The sequence below is a fragment of the Rutilus rutilus genome (assembly GCF_951802725.1).
Source record: "Rutilus rutilus genome assembly, chromosome: 19".
In the NCBI taxonomy this organism is placed as follows: domain Eukaryota; kingdom Metazoa; phylum Chordata; class Actinopteri; order Cypriniformes; family Leuciscidae; genus Rutilus; species Rutilus rutilus.
In genome coordinates, this window is record NC_140232.1 from 26,018,558 (window position 1) to 26,044,403 (window position 25,846).

At 37.9% G+C, this 25,846-nt stretch overlaps 1 protein-coding gene across 6 annotated transcripts in view; it reads left to right on the top strand.

Moving 5' to 3' along the window:
- Positions 1-25,846, top strand: part of prkcz (protein kinase C, zeta) — a 111,113-nt gene that overhangs the window by 31,522 nt on the left and 53,745 nt on the right. The window contains exon 1 of one of the 6 annotated variants that reach the window (XM_084388948.1): positions 7,070-7,298. The exons of 4 other annotated variants lie outside the window; for them this stretch is intronic. In XM_084388948.1, the coding sequence (XP_084245074.1) occupies positions 7,262-7,298 (37 nt within the window). In that variant the 5' untranslated portion in view covers positions 7,070-7,261. Of the gene's footprint in view, positions 1-7,069; positions 7,299-15,206; positions 15,385-25,846 lie in introns of those variants that run through there. One more of the 6 variants, XM_084388947.1, reaches the window with a different exon arrangement.

Genomic DNA, 25,846 nt, shown 5'->3' on the forward strand with positions numbered 1-25,846 from the left:
ACATCTTCTAATGAGATGTCATCTTCTTTAAAATTGTCTTCATGGCAGTGTAGGTGGGTCGTCGCTAATGAGCGCAGCATGTACTGTACGTGTGCCACATGTATGTTACTTTATTTATAGCATCTGTGTTTAACATGTGTTTGCATGGTGTGTGGATAAGGTCATCATGATTAGAGCTATGCTCAGACGGTTTTCCTTTCAGTTACTCTGTTTGCTCACCCAGAATCATATCTTAGATCAAGAATCTTGAATTATTTACTTATATTTATATATATATGTTCATTTGGTATGCTTTAAATTCTGGCTTCAAGTCTTGTGTGACTGTCCCTCAAGTCTTTTATTGATATATTTACTTATAAGGCGCTGGAAGTAGTGAAGATAACGGTAAATTCAGAGCCTGCAGGACTGCTCTTTATGTCCCTTCATGAACTAAACATTACCTGGTTTGACCTGCCTGCAGTGACCATTGCTTTCCACTGTAGAGATGATTTCCTATGGGGTGACACTACCAGACTTCTGATTATTTGCCATTGATGAATTTTTTTGCATTCATATTGACGTTGCTGTCTCGGGATTGGTTCTGTAAATGAATCTATTAGTCCTCCATCCCTGTACACTGGATGCTGACCTTGACTACACAGCGTCTTATATTCTACAGCAAGCACACACACGTCGGATTTTCATGTTTAGTGGCTGTAAGGATTTTCAGACAAAGCTCTGTGTTGGTGAGTTGACCCCAATGGGCTGAAAAGAGAAAAATAAGAGGCTCTGTGTTCTCTGGGTCAAAGTAGAGAAAATGGAGGAGGGGTGTTTGTATATATGCGTTTGTGTGATTGGATCTAAGGCTCTGATTGGCTGTCTCCACTGAGCTGCTTGTCATCATGCATGATGGAACCAGCTGTCGTTGTAATGAAATCTCTGACGCTTAGAGGATGATGGCGGTGATGGGTGGACAGGGAGGACTGGCAGAGGCGCTTTGAACGAAGCAATAAGGGAGGCAGTGTCTCCTAAAAAAATATAATTTGTTTTTATTACTGTCAATTATTATTTTATTACATTATATATTAAATATCCTTATATTTGATCTCATATTCATTCTAAAATTAATATGAGATAAAATATAATTTTATATTTTCTTCTAGAATAACACTGTCTAACAGTGACACCAGTATGCTGACAATGCAAATGGTCAGCTTGGTTTTAATAATATGACTCTCATATATAATTGACAGTTGCTCTCTGAAATGATGCATGGCAGGATATATTGGTTGTAATTGGAAGACAATGCTTAAATCAGAAAGATGGACAACCCACTTTAGTTTTGGATATAAATGATGGAAGAAGGTAGGACGTTTGAGAAGGATAGTGAAATTGGCATGAGCAGAGAGAAGAAAAGAGAAAGTAGGGTATATATGAGACAGAAGCAGAAAAGAGGAGAGAAATTTAGTGAGAGTGCAGAGGAGCTCCTCAGTGAAGGTTTGAGCCCCAGTTATTATGTTGTCCCTGTCGTGTGTAAACACGGAGCGTTCTCCTGAAGAGCAGACGGTGCGTTCATCACCACTCAGAGCTACACACCACCACGATCTCTCCAATCCATATTCAGTAGCTCTCAATGGAAATGCACAAATAAACAGAAAGACTGATGAGCAATCAAATATTTGACACCCTATGAGAAAGGAATGAATAGAATAGGATACATTTACATTTAATCAATTAGCAGACGCTTTTATCCAAAGCAACAAACAAACAAGGAACATCACTTGGGTCAGTATTTCAGATGTTTGCTTTTCCTCCATCTTCTTCACTAGCCTCACCACTATTTAAATATGATAAATAGTCATTTGGTTTATTGTTTATTTTTCATAAACTGCTTCATTAAAATCACAAATCATTCTAGAAATGTTGACAAAACCTCATCTATGTCAGCAAGCTAAAAAATGAATAATGGAATAGAATAGAATAGAATAGAATAGAATAGAATAGAATAGAATAGAGATGTGGTTTCAGGGGTAATGAATGTGGTCTGAGACGTATCCAGGAGAAAATGGTCTGAGTTTGAATCATGGTTGGGTCATTTAACGAAATTGGATTATGATATGACAATACTGTGTTGTAGGATTAGTATTGGATTTCTGTAGTTCCGTGCGGTACAACATGAGCAATGATCCCAGTCATCCCACAACTTTCTGATCTCCCAAGAAAAAGTTAATAATTGGGGTGTTTATCAAATTACAGCAGTTAAAAAATAGATAAAATCTCCCCTAACCCTTCAAAAAACAATTTTGTAATGAAAATGATTAATTTCATTCTATATTTCTGATTCTAATTATTGTACAATTAACTGAATATCATGATTTTGTTTAATGCATATTTTATTTGAATTCCCCCCCCCCCACAAAAATACAGCGATACAGCAGAGAGACAAAAAGCCCTTTTCAGGACAGGAAGTGATTTGGCCCAGAATGTCACATGATGAAATCCACAGTCATTATAGAAGCCATTGTTTATTCACAGGACAATGCAGATCTCTAGTCAGATTACAAATAAAGTATTTACAGTAGATGCTACCACATACCCCAGATAAGTGTTATGTTTGTTTAAAGGGTATGAGGGTTATTAGAGGGTTTTGAGAATTTATTCAAAAGAAAATAGATCAATAATCATATTTGTGATTGCATAATGCTCTTTAAAGATCAGCATGTCAGTTTTTTTTTCAGAGAATTGGACCTCAGGATTAATGTCCGCAGTTGGATATTTAAAGATTTCAAGGGGATCCATAATCTCTGTAGGATTACTGCGCCTGAATGGCTGACATCAGCTTTCGTAACTTTATTCTGTGTTGAAGTCGCAAGTGAAATTTAAGTGAGTGTGCAGTGTGCTCATAATCTCCCATAATGCATTACTCTGTATTTTATATAGCCACAGTCTCTGGTGGGAGTTGCCCCACAGTTAATCCTTGACACAACACTGACACAAACTGTTCCGCCACCCTTCCAGCCTCTCTTGTTAAAACTATCTCTTAAAAATTGTGCCATATTTCTCTCTCTGCCAGTCTTTTTTTGTTAAAATCCAATTCGGAAATACTTTTTTTTTTTTTTCTGTGAATGTGCGAGACTTCCGATTTATTAGCCACCATAGGGAAATAACGAGAAGAATATAAGTGCAATAAACTGTTAAACTGTTTGCGCTATAAACCAGCGTGTTTATAATTAAGACAATACATTAAAATAATATGGAAAGAAATACCAGTTTGCAATATCAAGCAGAATAACGAGCTGTTTTGTACAGCTAAAAATAACTGGACTCGAATGACACCGGCAGCCAGACACGTTAAAATTACAAATGGCCGCACCAACTCTTACCTGAAAAAAAAAAAAGGTGGATATGATGATGTCGTTTAAAATCCGGTACAGTCAGGCTCTTCCATATTCCGTGACATCATCGGATGATTCCATTCCTTCTTTTTCCTCTGTTTCTCCAAACTTACGCTCACTTACGTAACCATTGATCCACAGATGGCACAGCTGACCTGCTCTCAGTTAATGTGTTTGTGTGACCTTCTGACACTCTACAGCTGGAAAACGTTTTATCTGAATGACTCTACATGTGTTACATTTAAAGCATGAAATATGAGAATGATCATTGCTACACAGACCCAGACTCAGATGCAGAATAGACCCCCTAGGACCCAGATGCTAACTGGTACCAGACCTTCTAAGACCAGTAAAGACTAGACCTCTTCAGAAACAGATTAGACCCCTTTAGGCCGAAATACAAACCTATTTGTATAATTAGCTTTTTAAGACATTTTTTATCCATTCTTTAATTTATTGAAATTTCTTTGCCCACCTTAACACAAGACAGTACATACATGATGCTGACCTTTTCCTTTCCTTCCTTATGTTCTCTTGTTGAATCAGGCTGAAGGTCTTGTCATCTGACGTGTTTCGCGACTGACCTCGACTTGTATTAACCCAAATAACCTCTCAGATGTGTAAAAGGACGTACTGTGGATTTCTTTCCTTTTGGAAAGAAAGTGGTTGTTAGGCTAATTGGCTTGTTGTCTAAGGGATGGATGCCTTTGCAAAAGCTTTTAAAGTGACCACCTCCTCCCCCCCTCTTCAAACTGTTTAATTTGGAGGAGTGCCCAGGATAAAGGGAGAATGTTTCTGCCATCTTATGTGCATGTGTGTGTTTATGAATGTGCAGTTTGAAGTTCATAGACACCATCTGCTCATCTGCATCAAACATATTGAACACGCACTGTAGTGTTTTCTTCATATCCCAAATGAATATTAATCTTAGACTTAAAAATGTCTCTACACTATAAATGTACCAGCTCATTTGACATTTTCAGAGCTTGATTTTTCTGAAAAGCTACAAAGAAACAAAGTTCTGTTGTCTCTGGTTCTGTCGAGAATAGTTATAGTTATATAGTTATAATAGCCAGTGATTAAAAGTCACAGAACCTCTTTGATGGAGTTTTTAATGTTTTCTTCAAGTAGTGTCCGGCTGTTCTTGTGAGTGATGTCATCCTGTCAGTCAGTGTACATGGCTTTTTGCTTCACATTTTCTTCAATGCCAGCTCTGTCCAATTCGCTTCATTTTTACAAGCATAAAACATTTGTCAAGCGTCACGATTCGATTACGCAGACACATGTTTGATAAATACATCTGACAGGCTGCTCGGAATGATTGTTGTATCAGGATTCAGTGTGTGGTCGGACTCAGACAGGAAGTGTGAGTGTGAGAGAGAAGACATGGAATACTATGACATCATCATCATTATCATCATCTTGTGGAGTGTTTTGACTGATTTAAATTGTTATTGACCATTGATATTATTGACATTCCTTAAACATACTCGGGTTTGTTCTAAACCTTCAATTCTAAATATTAGGTATATATTTTGTTTTCTTACACCTAATTTGCATATTGCATTGTGATTGGTCTTCCGTATGCAAATTTAACCAATTATTTATGTGTGTGTGTATGTATAATATATCATTTATTATAAAGCAACATCCTAATGCTTAATAGACGTTGCTTGAATTGGTGCAGAAGTGATGTGCTAATTTTAATAACTGATGTGTAATAATTTATTAATTAGACCACATGTTTGCACTGTATTTTTTTCCCTGGCCATTTTAAATGAGAGGTAAAACTGTTTGAATCGCTAAAATGCATGTTTGTTTTAACCGCAGGATGATATTTGAGCACATCTGCTCAATGACTGATCCACACACATACAATTTAATTTCGGTGATGCACCACTGGGCCATAATGGAAAACCATTAGAGTTGCACAAATCTTTAGCTGTTGTCTGTCTAAGCACCAGTCACAGGGCCTTCCATTAACCCCTTTATTTACATGAAAACATGCATGCTCACTCAACATACATTGCTAAAACAAACCAAACCAGACAGACCAGAGAGGTTCATTCCATGTAGAGAGGCACATAAACAGAACTGAATTAAGGTCTAATGGCTCTGTATTGAGTTTGCCTTTAGGTTACAGTTTTACAGTGTTCTGTACCGCAGAGGTTTTTTTTTTTCTAAATCCTGTTAAGGTGGCAAATCATTTTGCTGTCAGATGGCAACACTAAAACGCATCGGCTTCGGCACAGGAAGTACGATTGGCAGCACTGGACATAATGTGCTCTTTCTCGTTGCAGAAATTCTTGGCATCATTTTTAAATCTGCGTCAAACTCTTGCCATTTCTCTTTGTCACATTAAATGTCTGACTCATACCGAAGGTCGCGTCCTCCTTTTATAGATACTGTGGAATGCAATAATTGCTTCATTGAGCTGACAATAAACTAACGTCTGAAAGGAAGTGGACGCAAGAATGTCACAGTTTGAACTGGAGCAGCGGTGGAGGTGAAAGTCCTCAGATGAGACGAGTTTCCTGAGCGGGGCTGGACTCTGATAAAGCCGCCCATCCTGAGGAAAGAGATATATTCTTACTGTTGTAATATTTGGGAAATGCTTTCACAACCTCCAAAGTATTGCAACATCTGCCAGTCAAGGAGAGAAATTGAGGTCTTTGCAGGAGGAAAAAAAAGAGTGCAGGAGAAAGGAGAGGCTAAGAGATAAATAGAGGTCAAATATTCATAATTTATGGCTCCGAAGGTTTCATCAGTGGAGAAAGTGTGTTGAACTCTGATCTATTGTGTGTGTGTGTGTGTGTGTGCATTATTATGTGCGTTAATGTATGTATGTGACGAAGTAAGGTCATTTTAGTATTATTTGGGATCGATTTTTTTTTATGTTTTTGAAAGAAGTCTCTTATGCTCATCAAGGCTACATTTATTTGATAAAAATACAGTAAAAAATATTGAGAAATATTATTGTAATTTATTATATTTTAAAATGTAATTTATTCCTGTGATGGCAAAGCTGAATTTTCACTATCTTAAGTCTCATGATCTTTCAGAACTCATTTTGATTTGCAGATTTTCTGCTCAATAAACAATAAGAGTATTATCAATGTTCAAAAGAACAACATTTATTTGAAATAGAGATATGTTATAACATTATGAATGTCTACTGTCTACTACTGTCACTTTTGATCAATTTAATGCATCATTGCTTAAGAAAATGTATTTATTAAAAAATAAATAAAAAATCTTGCAGACCCAAGTTTTTTAGTAGCCTGCTATTCACTGTTAAAGCTTAAATTTATTAGCAATCATGTCCTTGTCATCATCTCACAAAATAATAAATGCTTATCTCTGCTATGTGTCAGTCTCTGAATCCTAAAATATGACTTCACCTGCACGATTTTCCTTTCCTGACTTTCCTTGCTGCACAAGGTTTAATAATAGCACCAAGTCCCCAGTGAGTCAGACAACCAGGCCAGTACAGTCTGAAAACTCAGATTTGCCCTCTTGTGGTAGGTGCGTGTTATAACATGTGTCTTCAAGCGAGGGCATCAACCTGCAGGGGTCCTCGTGAAACAAGAAGAGAGAGAAAAGAGAAGTGGAACAACCAAAAAAAAAAAAAAAAAAAAAACCCACACACAAAAATCCTTTAAACATCCAGTAGAGATAAACTGAGCATGCTCAGTGAAGCTGTGCTTTTCAGATGTGTGTGTGCAAGCAGGCAGAATGAGACAGAGGAGTGTGTGATGGTTTGCTACTGAGCAGGAGTGGGAACGAGACAGTGGGGACCAGAGACGCGGGCTGAGCTCCAGTGGCATGGCAGAAAGGATGGAAGAGGGACAGTGAAGTGGATCCAGGCACCGCCAGCCCATATAGGGATGCTGCTAACACTGCTGTTCTATCTGCGAGTGAAAGGTACCATTGTATGCCGTACACAGAGATAGATAGATAGATAGATAGATAGATAGATAGATAGATAGATAGATAGATAGATAGATAGATAGATAGGATGAAAAGATCAAATGGAGGAAGAAATAAGACAGAATGGCTGTTTTATATGATGGCTGTTTATATGATTCCTTAAAGGGATAGTGCATCCCAAAAATGTTTTCAACCTTATGTTATGTCAAACCTGTTTAACTTTCTTCCTTGTGTGTATCACAAGAGGAGATGTTTAGCAGAATGTCAAAGCTGCTCCTTTTCCTCTGATGAAAGTGAATAATGTCCATGACTGTTACTGGTTATTTGACTGACTTTCATCTTATTAAAGAAAATATTTCAGGTTTGGAACAACATGAGAGCGAGTAAGTAATGACAGAAATGCTATTTTTGGTTGAACAATCCCTTTAATGGTTGTGTATTTTGATGAAAGGGTTCTTTCATTCTATTTTTGCTTTTGTATGCCCTCTCAGTCCTCTTTCTGTGTCTCTATCTTGTCTGTTATTTAACTGTCCTCTATGCTGCGAGAGTTTTCAGTTAGCTCATGGTTTGCCCTCACTGACATAACAGCTACACGCTTTCTACATGACTGCAATATAAGTCTTTAATGTTAGCTCCTGGATCTGTCACTCGGGTTGACAGGATCTTTTACGTGTATTAAACATTTTGCTTTTCTTCGCTCAGTGAGAGTTCAGTAGGACTTTTCAGTTGAGTCTATCTTTATTCATCATCAAAGTCTATGTAATCTGACGTGTAGTGACGTTGACGTGCAGTGATTCTATGTGTAGTAGATAATATGTGTCCCTTTTGAAAGTAAGTTCCTTTGCATTAAAAGGTCTATTTATGGATTTTGTGTCTATTTTAGTGCATTGCTCAATAATAGTTCCTCAGGGCTCTGTGCGCTGTCCACTTTTGTTTCAAAGTACAATGATGTTGACAGTTTCACATGTGCTGGAACTTCGCAAACTGTGTTTAGAAAAGATTACTAAGGGTGGTGTGCTGTAGTGGTTAAACCTCAGCCTTAGTAATTAAACCGTAAATCATCATATCGTACCCTTCAGTACAGCACCCCAGCTTTCTTGCCCTTGCAAAAGGTTACGCTGCAATGCTAGGGTGGTTGACAGAGTTTTGCTGTGTGGTTGTTAAAGTGTTCAAGCGCTTGTGGTTTTAGAGTGTTTAGTTGCCATGAACAATGTGTACTGTATGAGAACGATCTGACAAGTAGCCGTTCAGTTTACTGTCAATGCAGCCAGGTGGCTGAGGCTTCTGCTTGGTCATAAAAGCTGTTGTTTTATGTGTCTGGCTGCAGTTTTGTGCTTCACACCATGGACAAGCAAAATTAAGCTCTTCAAATATAAAGTGATTAGCCTTGCCAAAAAAATGGTGTGGATGAAAATTTGGGGAAAGTGACCCTGTCAGTTTTGCAGGGTTGTTGCTTAAGTATTCTCTTATGCTGCCTTTATTTGATCAAAAATACAGAAATAGTGTGAAATGTTTTTACAATTTTAAAAAACTGTTTCCTATTTGAATATATTTTAAATTGTATTTTATATATGATGGCAAAGCTGAATTTTTAGCATCATTACTCAGTCTTACTGGTGTCACATGATCCTTCAGAAATCATTCTAATTTTCAGAACTGGAGCTCAAGAAATATTTCTTATTATTATTATCAATTGAAAAACAATTGTGCTGCTTAATTTTTGTTGTGGAAACGGTGATAGATTATTTTCAGTATCCTTTAATGAGAATAAAGTTCAAAAGAAGCACATCAAGTCTTTACTGTCACTTTTGAACAATTTAATGCATTCTTGCTGAATAAAAGTTGTACTTTTTAAAAGAAAATCTGATATTCTGGTTCCTACAGTATGTGGCTTTCCTGTGTGAGTTTATGGGAACTTTTGCCTGTTTTATCTTAAGTATTACTGCTTAGAAAATACTAGTAGCACATCTCTTCTTAACATAATTTCCATTTGTAGCACAAAGGATTCTGGAAAAGTCATGCACTAAAGCTTAACACTCAATAATAAAACACTTCAAATAAGTGATTTTTCTAAAGCGACATTGTGTGACAGCCCTGGTTGTGTGTGGTGATACAGTACATGCATTTCATGCTAGAATGAGGAATTGGTGTCATATTTGTATGTGTGTTTTATTTTTCCTTGAGTGTATGCTTAACATTTCAAAGACTTTATCACGCATGTACACTCGGCAGTGGTGTCTCATGGGAGTGTTGTTCTTCCAAGAGTGAAGCTTTTTTGTTTGGTTCATTCCTAATTACCTAAAACTGCCTAATTCTGTATAGCTCATAATCATGTAATACTAGACTTGTACTAATATAGTGCACACACATGGCCCTAAGCACATTTATTGTCTCAGGGTCATCTCAACGTGACGACACGAGAGAAACACTTTTGGGAAACAGTGACATTATAAACCTTTGAAGCTCTGAATGGGGTGTTTTAAAGTTTTAAAAACATCCCGAGGAGCCAAAAGCTAATTATTGATGAAGAATATGTGTTCAGTTCATACGTAAGGGAATAAGAAAGAGATGGGCAGGCCAGTGAAGGAAAGGAAAGGCTCAAAACGAGACGCATAAAATCAAAGAGTTGGCCGCGAGCTCTGCCGTTTCATCCAGGATAACTCTGATGAGCTTGAAGTAAAGGCTGCCACTCTAATGTCACATTTTTTTTATGCTTTTCTATCAGCACAAAATTTCAGGAGAGGAAATATTAACCCGGGCGGTTATGAAGACTGAATATCTCGGACTCGCAGTTGGTGTGACTCAGATACAAGACAACTGTCTATGTAACTTTTACAGCCTTTCATAATGCATTCACAAAAGTTCAAAGAAGTTTCAGGAAAGAAAAGGATGACAGATGAAAGGTGATATGAAGGAGAGAACTATCAGTATGAGTGTGTGTGTTTGCTCGAGGCTTTGCAGACATTGTGACCTTAAATAGCTGAGAACTCATTCTCTGCTGTGGAGTTTATTTCCACTGTATGATTCAGTACAAGCATCATCCCGAGACTAAAAGACACATGAAAGCGCTTGATGGACACAGTGTTCTTTCCTGTGTTGGCATTTCCTGTTGAAACAGGAAGTTTGTAAAGGATATATCGGACTTGTCAGCTAGTAACGTTTTAAATTTAGCTTGTTATTTGTATTTTTTTTCATTGTTGATATGGTGTAGCTATGCATTTTCTAGGGTGTTTTCTGTTTTGGACGGTTGCTATAGTGTTCTGGATGGCTACTAAGTGGTTGCTAGGGTGGTTGCCATTTTATACAAAAATGTACTTAAGAGTAGCATATAAAAATTAACCCTTATGTTGTGTTCGGGTGCTTTTGAACCGTAAAGGATTTTTTTTGTAAAAAAAATAAATACAAATTGTTAATATATTACACCTTGTTAAACTTGTGGCGTTCCACAAAAAAATTGCTTATAAATCTCTCGTTATGCTATATTATCACCAAATATTGGATTTAATCTTTTTGTCAACTTGTTTTCTTTCAATTAGGGCAGTTTTGCATTTATTTTCGAACTGATGGATCGTAGTCCTTATTGATCTGAGCTTATGCACCTCAGATTTGGAGTGAAAATAGCAGTATTTGTGGATAATTTGGTCAGTATTCAATAAAATCTGAGAAAAAATTGCACTGTTTATCACACTTGTGTGCTTTAAAGGTGCATTGCGCGAGAGTCTGAGTTTTCGCAGAACTACGCCCCCTCTGGCGGCAAGCGAAACTGCAACCAGAGGTGTGCACGCTCACGGACCACACGCACACGCACGCTTGCACGAGCTCGAGCTGGTCATAACCCAAGGAGCATCAGCCGCACAAATCTTTTGTTTACAATCATAATGTCTTCAGAGGTAATAAAGTTTTAAATCTGCAAGTAATTTAAAATATGTGAAAGGAAAGGCAATTGAGTAAATAACACACTTATGTGTGAGGGAAAAAATGGGGGTAGTAGAAAACTTCGTTTTTTATTCCCATCTATCTCCATGTTGAACTGTGTTATGTGTTTACTGTATCCACTTATGACTATTATTATGGAAACACGTTCATGAACAATATAAGTTATAACTTTGTAAAAGCTCAAAATTGTAATCATGATACCATACCATACACAGTCGGTCAACAAAGTACACCCAAATGTCTCAAGGTAATAAACAATCAAGTGGCACTATGACGTTACCATAAAAGCCAAACAGGCTAATCCGCCGAAGATTTGCGGGGGTTTAGCCTGTTTTATTGATCAGCTAAGTAGCATATTCCAATAGCAATACATCGTAATTAAGCAGTAATTTGCTCAAAATTTGTGTCTAAGTATCTAACTTATATATCAGCATTTTATATCACAATCATTCTGAACCTGATCACTGACAATGGTAAGTTAGTAAAACCTATTCCGATTGTACATTTATCTAGCTTACGCTAAAGCATTACACATTTTATGGATCGTCATTTATTGTCATTATTGGCCGTATCAGACATTAGAGAATGGGATATATCTTACCTTTTTATCAAGAAAAAAGCCAACTGAGGATCCCGTTTGAGCCCTAGAGCAGACCGGAGATCTCTCCATTTGTTGAAAGCCTTCCCTATGTTTAGATCGTCTTACCCCGACGCCTGTCTGACTCCAATTTGGACCTTTTGGTTGCACTAGACAAAAGTTCTCTTTTTTTTTTTTATCTTACGTGGAGTTTGCGTTGGTGTTTGAAATGAACTACAAGCCGGTCTCTTAGAATCCATTTTCTACGGAGAATGGCGGCGTCGGCGCATACACAAACCTGCCAGACATATGAGCGTGCCGTGAACGCGCATGACGTCACGCCCAGTCTCAGATTCCGACCCGAATCCCTCTTATTTATTTTACTGTACAGGATTATAGAGGCAATCGCAGTGATCAGAGAAGGGCTCAGTCAGCCCATCAGGCAATTGTTTAAGCATGTATGGGTTAGAAAACGGGTATTTTTAACATGAAAAGTTGCGCAATGCACCTTTAATGTTTAACCAAGTTTGTTTTGAAATGCTTTTATATGGCACAAAGTCACAGTTCACGGTTAAAATGACTGGCCTACAAAAAAAAGCTGATTAATTATCACCAAATATTGGATTCAATCTTTTGTCAACTTGTTTTCTTTTAATTAATATATCTTTCAATTAGTATATCTATTTAGTATAGTATATTAGAAGTATATCTCAGTCATATTGCTAAAGTATGGTGACCGACATTTGTTTAAAAATGAATAAGGTCATTTTGAAATCAATTCCGTGTTACACAGGTACATTTAAGCAGGATTTAACTAGTCTGCATTTTTCCAGCCGCGTTCTGAATAGTTTTAAGTGTCTGATTGACGTCTCTTAAGTTCGTTTAACTAATTTAAAACATTTTAAAAAGTTTTTTTTCTGTATTTATTCAATAATATGTTGGTTGCTCACAGAGTCAGATATGCTGTATTATGTTTATGCAAATATATTGTGTAGGTGCCAGTTGTCACAATGTTCTTTAAGGCTTGACTCACTGATTGTATACACTGAAGCAGTGTGTGTGTGTTTGGCTTTGGTCCAGTGAGTCCCACACACTCTGTGTGAAATGTACAGATACACTCCCATCCCACGCGAGAGCAGATCAGAGGGGTTACATCACAGCGAAATGTGGCAGCAGTCAAGGAGTGTATGAGTGAAAATGTGTTGTGATCTGATTGCTCTGACATTGTGGGAGACTTCAAAACGACGTTAAAACAATACGATTGCATACATAGAGCACTCTACAGGAATCAGAGGCGTCTGTGTGTGTGAATGGTTAGTCTTGTGCCGCACACTAACTCCCAAAGTAATAACATTTTGTCTAATCTTTTGGATTAGGACACGGCTGATAAATTAACTTCCTTTTAAATTAAGTACAAACTTCAAAGCAGCCTATTCAACATAATGTTATTTGCCTGGCAGTGGTTTATGAGGCTCCTCCCTGTCAATTAACACATTACGTTAATGTCTGCTGCTGAAATTAGCATATCCTCTCAGCGGGCTGCCGCTAACACGCTCATTGTCATTTTCTCAGCTGCTATTGTCCCTGTTATATGATAACCCATTATTTTTAAGGGCTATACCCTACACTTTTATAGCATTGTTTTTTGGCAGTTTTGCCATCTTTTCCAATCTTTCTGACAAATTTTAAAGGTACAGTAGCAAAAACCACCTGTTCTGAATTCTATGTAAATGACCTCTACCATGATTGGCTAAACTGTTTGCCTGTGTAATGAGTATACTCTCAGAAAAAATTTGCAAAACTTAAACCTTTAAGCCCGGGGCAAACCAAGCCGATGTCAAAGAACGAGCGGTGATGAAAGCTGACTGTGTTGTCGCCTCTCGTCGGTTGCGTCTCGTTTAAAAAGCTGTGCTTGAACACACCAAAAGGACTAAAGGCGACTGTCAACTAGCACGTGCGTTCTGCGCCTGCGTGTGAGTAAATATCTGTCTATATCAGCAGGTATCAATAGTACTAGGACTGCAGATATGCAAACCATAAACAAAGCAGTGCTTGCTCACCATTTGAATATCAATCACGCTGATCACTTTCTTCATTCCAGTTGGCTTTGCATTCGAATGCTCAGGTAAGATGCCGTAAAAATTGTAACAGCCTTCTGTCTGTACCATCTTGACTTATTTGCTCGCATTCATCACTTTCACTTTTATTCTTGTGCGCTAAGTTGAACAGCCAATCAGAGTTCTCTCTCGACATGCTGAATCGGCCCCCCAAAAAAAACAACGGCGTCCGACTAGAGCCAATCTTTGCGGATCACACCGGAAAAACTAAGCTGACCGACGCTCAAAAACGGCCCGACATTGGCTTAGTGTGTCCCGGTCTTTAGGGGTAGTACTATAACTTGGGGTATTACTAGTCTAAGGTACTATAATGCAACTTTTATGGGTTGATAAGGCACAAAGTTGTCCTTTTAAGGGTACTGCCACAGTGACAAGCTGTTGTACTCCTAAAGGTACAGTTTTTGCACATTTCTTTCTAACAACTCTTATTTACAGTTATCTCGTCCTCCCCAATAACAGCCTCTCAGCAAGTTCACAACGCAATTTGGCCAGAAATGTGCCATGCAACTGTGTTTGTCTTCTAAATATCAAGGAAAATCCTGTTTTCCATGATATGACCCATTTAGATTGTTTTACTTGGGGAGTCAACAAGTTAATTAAAGGTCATCTTAGGTCCTGATCTTCTTCTCAGGAAACTCTGGGTGTAACTGTTGCCAGATTTTGTTAATAACCGACTTTACATCATTGTTAGTGATTTGTTTTCTGGATTTATTTATCAGTGGAATGTTTAAGAAGAGACTTCCAGAGTTGGAAACATTTAGTTTTAAGCAGAATAAATTTTTTTTGTTGCTTTTTGTTAATGTTCTTATCAAAAAAAATTCATTATTCATTATATATTTATAATACATTTATTTTGCCAACGAAATACTGATTTAATCAAATGTTTTTAGCAGTAAAGCCTCTCTGAGAAGAAGAGTGAGTTTGAAGTGGCCAAGCACAGTTAGTGTTTCAGTGTTCATGTTCAGGTCTCGGTGGCCGAATATAAGGGCCCTTACAGAGAGTGCTAAAATGTTCTGCTCCTGCTGCATTCCAGCTGTGCGCTTCAATCCCAGCTGTTCATTCAGCTTAAATCCCACTGCCTGCTTTGATCCTACACACCCTCAGCACAGCAGAGGAAAAGCCCCCTTTATCATCTTCCTGCCAGCCCAACCAACAATGCGTGGAAGTGAGTCAAACCCATTTTAACTGGTCCTGCTCTCTGAGCCTCCAGCCTTTACTCGCTCACCAGACAAAGACCCTCACAGAGGACGTTAAGCCCTGGCTGGAGCTTTCTGGGGCCAGCGTTGGCACGCCATGGCAGGCTTCTCCGTGTCGATCCAGAACTTGCAAGGTGCAACTCTAACTCTCGTGCCGCTGTGTTCCCTCGTCGTAGTTCCTCTGACCGGAGGTGGAGGTGGAGGAAGAATGTGGGGTGACGCAATACTGGTCTGCTCTCCGACTGTCACAGGAGGTATTCACAGCGTTTATCTTAGCAGTGGGGAGAGGGGGACATGAAATTGAAATGTAATGTTCTACATAGGCAGCAAACCTCATGGGAGATGATGTGATACTCTAAAAAGCTGAACAACACTGCAAAAAATGGGCAGTTTTTTTGGTCTTATTTTCCAGGTAAAATATCCTAAAATTCTTGAAACAAGAGCAACTGACTTGAGAAGCAGATAATGTGTCTTTAATATGAATGTAATGTGACTTAATGCACTGGCAGATTTTTTTCACTTGTTTTTAATTTATTTCTACTTCAGACAAGTAAAAAAAGAAACACAAAATACACTTGTATGCAAGATGCAATCTATGCAAAAAGGCTAATTACTTTGCACAGTGTGGCTTCTTAAAAAAGAACTTGTTTTAAGGATGTTAACAAATTTTGTCTGGAAAACTAGTTAAAATTATTAATTAAAAACAAATTTTTCAGTGTATATACACAGCACAGACAGTTTTACGCTAAAATAGTGAGTTTATCAAGGATCAGCTATATATATATATGCAACAGAGGAATGCCTATGATATGACTGGGGTTTAACACACAATGTCAGTCTCATTATCAGATAAAGTAGAGAAAACAATCTGCTAGATTTAGTTAATATATTTAGTTGCAAATTAAATGTAATCCTGTCTTTTCATGCTTTCATGGATTTATATATAGACGTGAGATGGGTTCTGATGTGTAAATGAAGTTTGATTATTCCATAACTCCGGTTCTTACTCTCTTTTCCTAGCCAGTAGCAGATATTCAATGCAATCCAGTGTAGACTTTCCGGCTCCAAAGCCATTGTTCAATTTAAGGTCAGAGATTTGGATCACTGCCATTATACCTGCAGTCTCGCTGGAGCTGCATCAATTCTTTTTAAGTTAGGCTACCATTAATGGTGCATTTGTCTCGTATTTCATCAAGTGAGATCTTTACAAGTGTGCTGGTTCTCTAATGCATTATGGTCATAGTGTTAAATATGCATAAAGTAATTGCTTGGTTTAGTTTGTTTAATTGGCCAGTACAATGGTGGTTTTAGATTTTATTCTGAGATTACTGATGCTTATAAGCATAGATGTACGTTGTCAGTTATGATGCAAGTTATGTAATATGTATACGTTAAAAACACTTATTTAAGAGTTTATAAACATACATTTTTACACACACACACACACACACACACACACACACACACACACACACACACACACACACACACACACACACACACACACACACACACACACACACAGTGATAGATGCGGCCAGTAAAGAAAAAAAAGAACACAGAGGCAGCAGGCTACTGCAAACGCTTAAGGGTTTATTTCCACAGAATGGGGTTACAAAAGTAAAGCAAAAGTTAACCCAACTGAGGTTAACCAAAGTAAAGTAAAAAAAAAATTACAATAAACATGAGTCTTGCCTCTCAAACAGTTACAGAGGTCTAGGGACTACAGGACCTGTTCTCTCACAGAACAGTACAGAACTCCTACAGAAACAGTTAACAAATGCATACATTGGTGGCCAGCACCAATTAAAACAAAAAGGGGGATACGCAGACACATAATGGCCATTACACAAAACAAACAAAATGAAAACATCAAATATACACAAACAAACCCTTCAAATAATAGTCAACCACTATTATAGTAATTTATTATTTTTATATTATAGTGTTTATTATAGTTATATTAAATACTAATAGTCAATGACTTCATGTACTTCCTATACACAAATAAAATAAAAGGAAGCGAAATAGTCCTTGGAGTCCCCCGGGGCAGAAACTGGTGTTGTGCCGAATTTCGACCCCCTGCCAAATTATTACCCCCCTCGTTGAAGTCAGTACCTGATTGCCTAATCCTAACCCCACCCCTAATCTTAACCTCTCCCCCACAACTAAACCTAAACCTACCAATACTAGGGGGGTAATAATTTGGCGGGGGTCGAAATTCGGCACAACACCTGTTTGGTTGCGGCCCGATCATTGGCTGGAACTGTATATATGTCCGAAGTTTCCGCCCGAACCCCTTTTGACGGTGCACCAGCAGAGCCAAATAAAGAGAGATCTCTATATGGCCCTGCTCAGATACCCTGGTAATCCAGAGTTCTCGCGAGAGCACAAGTTGAATTTGCTCAGCGAGTTACTCTGGTGTCGAGTAATGATGCTCATTAAATATGCCCCTCGATCTGAGCTGCACCAATCACATCGGGTTACCTGATATAGGCGGGCCAGAGGCGAGTTGAACAGATGACGACAGCGCTGCGACGTCGAAGTCATTAGTAAACATTGCAAGATGGCTATGGATGAATACCAGTTGTTTGAAACAGCTTTGGCCGCTACAATGATCGAGTTAGACTTGGCTTTTTATTTAAAACAGGAACAGAAGACGCCGCTCGAATCGTTCCTTTGCAAGAAGGACGTTTTGCCGACTGGATACAGTAAGAGTCTAATCTACCAGCTTGCTCCGCTGGTAGCTAAGCGTATGGGGTTTATTGTTGTGATTGGTCGTAGTGTTATCCAATTGCGTGCAGTGAGATTTTCAAATGCATGCTTGGTGCCGCCCCTCGAGCTGGCCGATTTTCATTAGTCGACGCCAGAACATTAATCTTTTAGATTTAGGTCTGGATTTCCAGGCTACTGCTCAGACGTAACAAACAAGCAAACAAAAAGAACGGTAAGAATAAACTCAGCAGACTAAACGTTTAAGAGAAAAGAGCACTTAACTCCAAACGAAAGTTTAAATAAAGTTTATTAAACCAAAATAATGTTGTTGTGCATTCTTCCCTGTAAACAAATTCCATTGAATAAAAAGACAAACTGACCTGACCCAGGCTCACCAACGTCCGCCACACATGCGCGCATGTTGTGTGTTCATGTTTTATGGGGACATTCCATACACATAATGATTTATATACTTTACAAACTGAAAATTCTATCCCCATACACTAACCCTAACCCTACCCCTAAACCTAACGTTACCCATCACTTGTGTGATTTATAAGCTGTTTTCCTCATGAGAACCATGTTGTCCCCACAAGGATTTTGGATATTTCCATCCTTGTGAGGACATTTTGTCCCCATAACGTAGGGTTTACCAGGACACACACACACACACCAACCATGTTGTTTAACACTTGTCCTCCTCGTAGTCATAACCATCATAACCATCATAAACAGCAGTCACAAGATGCCTGTCATCTGTCTTCAGTTCTGACATCACAGATAATAGATGACTGAGTGTGATTGTGACTGGCATGATTCCAGGTCTAATTAATAAGGTCAAATGAATATGTTAAGTGCACCGCATGTGTGTGCGGTCACGATGATGACTGATAACAACTGACTTGACTAAGTAGTGTTGTGTGATCACATCTCTGCTGTGCTAATTCAGTTCAGTGTGGAGAATGCCAGCATCAACTCTATTCCAGTCTTGCTTATACCCTCGGGTGCAGCGTCGCCCTCCATCCACTGGAGCAAGGGCAGATTTATAATGACGTGTGTAAGTTCATGAGCGTGCTCTGACTGAGCAGTTGGTGTCATCGGTTAAGTGCAGCCGTTAAAGAGGACAGAGCAGTTGAGGACAGCAGGGATGGAGAATGACAGCACAGTTATGATTAGAGTCAATCAGAAGCGCCAAAGATCACCGTCATTTTTCTTATTAAACCGTCATATTGTATGTATAGTAAGCGCTAATGTCTGTGATGAATGTGTCCACTGTGATGATTTTTCCTTATTAATTCCATGATACCGCATTAACTTCCATAGTGTGACGTATTTCCAGGTGAAACAGAAAATGAGTGGGAAATAAGATTTTCTTAGTTTTAGCCATCAGGGTTTGATTAGATCATAAAAAGTAGGCTATTATGTTATTGGTTAATATTAATGTTCATCTTAAGGAAAGAAAAGTCATCTCAGAGGTGGAGAAAGTTCAAAAAAATGTTCTGATAGATGAACTGGAAGATTGGTAATGTTTCATATTAGTAACATCTCAGGAACGTGTTCACTATTGTTGTTGGACACTGTTTTGCACATTTGGACTCCTAAAAGAATAGCTCACGTGGAAATGAAAGTTCAGTCACCTTCGGTTTGTCACCTTCTTATCTTTCCAAAAGTGTATGCTGTTATTACTGTATTACTGTTGTTTTTTTCTGTTATTAAAGTGATAGTTCACCCAAAAATACAAATTCTGTCATGATTTACTCACTCTCAAGTTGTTCCAAACCTGTATAAATGTCTTTCTTCTGCTGAACATAAAGGAAGATATTTTGAAGAATGTTGGTAATAAAAGAGTTGATGGACCCCATTGAGTTCCATTGTATTTTTCCATAGTATTTTAAGCATATGCCCCACAACTGTTTGGTTACCCATATTCTTCAAAATATCTTCTTTTGTGTTCATCAGAACAAAGAAATTCATACAGGTTTGGAACAACTTGAGGGTGAGTAAATGATGACCGAATTTTCATTTTTGGGTGAACTATCCCTTTAAGGTTCTTTATTGGCATCCAATGGTTCCTTTAACATCAACGGACCCTTTCCATTGCACAAAACATTTAGTCATTTAGCGACTTACAAATGAGGACTAAATTAAGTGAGTCATCGTGAAGAGGCAAACACAATGCAAGAAGTGCTCAAAACACAAAGTTCAGGCATTGCTCAGAGTATAGCATAAGCCAGACAAGGGAGGATTAAAAGAAAAGGAAAGAATTATTATTATTTATTTTTTATGAGGTTAAGTGCTCACGGAAGAGATGAGTTTTCAGCTGTCTTTTGAATGTTGTCAGGGATATTCTGCATTCCGGATGAGGGTGGGGAGATCATTCCACCAGCATGGAACCGTGAATGAGAATGTTCTGGAGAGTGATTTTGTGGCTCTCTGTGATGATACCACGAGCCGTCGCTCATTGACTGATCGTAGGCTTCTGGTGGGGATGTAGACTCGTAGGAGCGAATTAAAGTAGGAGGGAGCTGAGCCTGTGGTCCTTTTATAGTGAAAAAACGAAAGGTTCTTTATAGTGAAAAACGGTTTGGTAACACTTTACAATAAGGTCTCATTAGTTAACAGTAGTTAACTAACATGAACTAACAATGAGCAATGCATTTGTCACAGTATTTGTTCATCTTTGTTTATGTTAGTTAATAAAAATCCAGCTCTTAATTGTTTGTTCATGTTAGTGAGTTTTCTTTAGGGAACCAAAGGTGGTTCATCTATGGCATTGCTGTGAAAATCCCCTTTTGGAACCTTTATTTAAAGAGTGTAGTACTCAAAAATAAAGTTTTTTCACATAGCCTACATAAACACAAAAAAGCACCATAAATGCGGTTCATATGACTAGAGCTCTATAGTTAAGTTGTCAGAAGCCATACAATAGCTTGAGAAACTAAAAAAATCTCTGAAAAATTTGTTTTCATGGCTGTTTTATGTTAGCTAGTGTTCTTTTTAACCCAGGAAGAACTGGTAAATACGTTGATGATATGGTCACATGACATCCAGCCTAAGAGATGTTGGTTGTGGACACGGAGTACTCTCTCTTTCTTTTCTGTGGTCAAATGTTAGAAATAATGACAAAAAAAGTGTTGGGTAACTATGGCAACAGCACAGTGTGATTTCTCTTGGTCTCTCCCTGTAGGGGTGAAGTTAATAAGATTAGAGATAGATCTCAGCGATGGCAGCGCTAAAGACCTCGGCTCTGTCTTTTTAATTAGCCCCTCAATTTCTCTCTCTCACACACACACTGAAGACTGAAGTAATGTAAAGAAATACATTTTAAATTGTAATAATATTACACCATATTACATTCTTTTCTGTATTTTCCATCAAATACATGCAGGCTTGATGAGCGTGAGAGACTTCTTCCAAAAACATTGAAAATAGTAATATTTATAACTTTTGACCTGTACTGTACAAAAGCAAAAAATTGTATTTAATGCAAAAATAATGCTATGGGGAAATAACCATTTTATACATGCGTGTGTTTATATATGTGTGTATGTATTTTGCTGTAAATACATCTGTCACATGATAATTTGGTAAACACTATATTTAGCCTGTTTGTTCTGTGTTATGCTGGTATTATTTTTGCATTTATAAAATGGTCAGTTTTATCATATCAATAATTTAGCATATGTGACCCTGGTCCACAAAACCAGTCACATGGGTCAATATTTTGAACTTGAGATTTATACATCACATGAAAGCTGAATAAATAAGCTATATTGTAGGATATACAATATTTGGCTGAGATACAACTATTTGAAAATCTGATGTTTGAAAAAAAACGAAACATTGAGAAAATCGCCTTTAAAGTTGTCCATTTATGTTCGCAATTGTGCTGCATTCACTCCCCAATTTTTTTTTTTAATATATATATATATTTTTACGGTAGGAAATATCTTCATGGAACATGATCTTTACTTAATATCCTAATGATTTTTGGCATAAAAGAAAAATCTATAATTTTGACCCATTCAATGTATTGTAAATATGGGGCATGGGGTTTTGTGATCCAGGGTCACATATTGAAAAAATAAATATTTGAATTTGAAGATATTTTTGTTTGCTACTGTACCGTGTTAGGTCGGCCTTAATTCAGTCTGTTCAGAAGAGTCATCTAGCTTTTGTTTTTGATGATTTGATGCTGTCTGAGGCCTGCGAGTGCTTTGCAAGATCAAACACTTTCAGATTGACATGCGTAGATCCAGCTCCTTTATAACAGAAAGAGAAGAGAGAATGCTCAATTATACAGCTTTTGTGTGTCGTCTCCCCCCCCCCCCATCACATTCTACTGAGAAATGATTTCTGCATCTGGTAGATGCTTTTATTCCAAGCTGCCTAGTCAATTAATGTGTTCCCTGCAACTCCAACATTGACCTTGGCTTTATTAACAGCGTGCTTTTCCAGTTGAGCTACAGGGAATGAAAAAAAGTGTGCTTATGATGCAAATATCTACAAACCACCCTGATTATATAACAGAGAGAGACACTGCTCTGATTTAATGGAGCTCAGAGCAGCTTCTAGTTTTAAAAGTAGAGCTTCTAGTTCTTATTTTTGATGTTCCTCCTTTGATGCCTGTTTTTGCACTTCACAGTGTTGTCAGTGATGCATTTTGTTGCACAACATTTGGCAAACTGCTTTGTGTTTTTGTTGTAGCCGCTGCTGGCTGTTCAGTGTATATTGCATGTGGTGTGTTTGCCGGCTCTCACGTCCACGGAGCTGCTGGCATCTGGCACGTATGGCACAGGAGAGAGTGTGTGTTGCCATGGCGATGATGGAAAAATTGAATTTGTGCCTGCCGCACCCTCAACCAGGCCGTTTCCAGGCGATTTGTATCAGCTCTACTAAAAGAGCTCTGTCAAGCAGGAAAGAGCCTTTAAATGCAGCTCCTTCATGACTGAATCACTTGAATGCATCATTGTGACTCAAAATCACTAACATGTCATGGAAGATGTGGCAGCCAACCACCCTGCCGTGCCAAGTTTTCCAGTGCAAGTCAGAGTCATGTTTACATTTACAGTTGCTTTGGTTTATGGGACCTTATGAGACCATTTATGACTGTGACAGTCAGTGAGGATTGTGGTATTGAGAAGAGAGACTTCCTTGAGGTACTTCATAACAGAATACATGGTTTCATCTTCGACATTGAGAAATGAAGTTCCGTTATGTGGCCAATTCCTGAGCCAAGATGTCGGGCAGGGCTTTAGACCTACACAAGCTGCCTAACAGGTTGAAGAACAGGTGTTTCGGTGCCCATCTGGATGATTATGATAGCAAACACGTCACGTAGCTGTTTCCTGAGCAGCTGTTATTGTGCTCTGTGAGGGGGATGATCATTTGTAGTTCTGTTGAAGTCTGCCACTGGTTTGATGAAGGAGAGGAACATTGTGAATTGTTTTGTTTGCTGGAAGAAGGTAGAGTATAATAACTTGCACTAAGAAATATATTAATTTAAGGGTGCTATGTTATATACTTCTGTAGCATTTCATTTTTCACCTGAAGTCCATTATTAGTCAAGCGCTGTGTGCGAAATTGCCCCCTATACCCTCATTCACTATTCCCTACATGAGTCCACTAATATAGTTCATTTGAGGGAGTGAATGAAAACAAGCGAGTGAATACGGGCACTGAGTGCACTGGAAGACCTGCTGCTTTTTCATAATTTGTGCTTGCGGTTTAATAATTATTTGAAATTTAAAGGAGAAGTTCACTTTAAAAAAAACTTTTGCTGATAATTTACCCCCATGTCATCCAAGATGTCCATGTCTTTCTTTCTTCAGTCGAAAAGAAATTAAGGTTTTTGATGAAAACATTCCAGGATTTTTCCCCATATTATGGATTCCAATGGGACCCAAACGGTTCAAGGTCCAAATGACAGTTTCAGTGCAGCTGCAAAGGGCTTTAAACGATACCAGACGATGAATAAGGGTCTTATCTAGCGAAACGATCGGTCATTTCAAAAATAAATAAAAAAGTTTAAGTTTTAGAAGCACAAATGTTCGCCTTGCTCTGTTCTGTGATGCGCGTTCGTGACGTAATACGCAATTACGTTGAAAAGGTCACGCTTGAAAAATTTCTGTCCTGAAGAAAATGTTCTTTTTGGCTTTTTAATATTAAAACACCCAGGATACGCACACGAAATGGGCATTTTAAACGATAAACTGACACAAATACATTTGAAAATGTGTATATGGTCCTCCTTCCGCACATTTGTAAACACGTCAAACTTGACCTTTTCAACGTAATTGCGTATATTCTGGACGTCACGAACGCGCATCACAGAACAGAGCAAGGCGAACATTTGTGCTTATAAAACTTAAACTTTTTTATTTATTTTTGAAATGACCGATCGTTTCGCTAGATAAGACCCTTATTCATCGTCTGGTATCGTTTAAAGCCCTTTGCAGCTGCACTGAAACTGTCATTTGGACCTTGAACCGTTTGGGTCCCATTGGAATCCATAATATGGGGAAAAATCCTGGAATGTTTTCATCAAAAACCTTAATTTCTTTTCGACTGAAGAAAGAAAGACATGGACATCTTGGATGACATGGGGGTGAGTAAATTATCAGCAAAAGTTTTTTTAAAAGTGAACTTCTCCTTTAACAAACTTGCAGCTCCAGTAGTAATGAGAAGATTTATCTTGAACTCTGTCATGGAAACTAATGTATATAAACTGTAATTAAACAATTTAATAATCAATTAAAAAGGAATTTATACCTGTGTGATATTACGCGTAGCCACATTGGATCAGCGGTTTAGAAAATGCATGGATGGAGGATTCAGCTGCGAGCGCCATCTTCTGGTCAGACGTGGGAATTCATTCGGCATGCGACTCTGACATTGCATTATGGGTATTCTCTAGCTAGCCGGTTGTACACACATTATTGTAGTGCATTGTGGGATTGAATAAGTGCACTCGATAACGTCCACTATGGTTTCAGACACCACTATAAATGGCTGTCCCCTCAAATAGTGCCCTAAGGTATAGGGGGCCATTTCCGACACAGCCATAGTTAATAGGGTTAAAAGGGTATTTTTGCTTCTATGCCTTTTAGAAATACCACCGTTCAATAGTTTGGGGTCTATATATTTAAATTTTGATGAGACATTCATAATGCTACAAAAGATTTCTATTTCAAATAAATGCTGTTCTTTTGAACTTTTTATTCATTACAATATCCTGACAAAAATGTATCATGGTTTCCACACGAATTTAAAGTACACTGTAAAAAAATTCTAACCCTCCCAAATCAAAAATTTCAAGTGACCGATAACATCTAAATTTTTCAATTGGCCCAAGTGAAATTCTTGTTGCAATAGTCTGTTAACATTGGCTCAATGAAATTTTTGACTTGGGGATGTAATTTTTTTTTTACAGTGTAGCAAAACTGATTTTACCTTTGAAAACAATAATAATAATAATCAGCTTTACTATTGCATGAACTGTCAAGGCACACCAAGATGCTGACTATTAATTGATATTTAAATATCAGTACTAATTGTTTTATTGTACCTTTAACCTGGCATGTCACTTCAAAATGGTGAAATTTGACATTGTTTTTAATCTTTTCTCAGCTTAAAATGTAATAATAGCTATATATGCAGACAAAGGTAATTAAGCCATTAATTAAAGGTTGATTACCCCAACAAGTGTAAACACTGTTGCTCTGTGGCCCCATCAAAACATTGCTCTGTTTGTTTGACCAGCCTGACAACAGCAACTTTGGCTCAACCAATGGTGTGATTTTGGGGCGGGGCCATCATGTATTTCTGACCAATGACAACAGCATGGTTCTTTAGGAGCAAGATTAAAATTTTTCAGCATCATGTTAATGTGTTCCATGATATGATCAGTAAGAAATAGTATTAGTAAATTATGAATTATATTTCAAGTAATCATATAATTTAGCAAGCTTTTCATTATGTAATCCACAAATGAAAAAAATA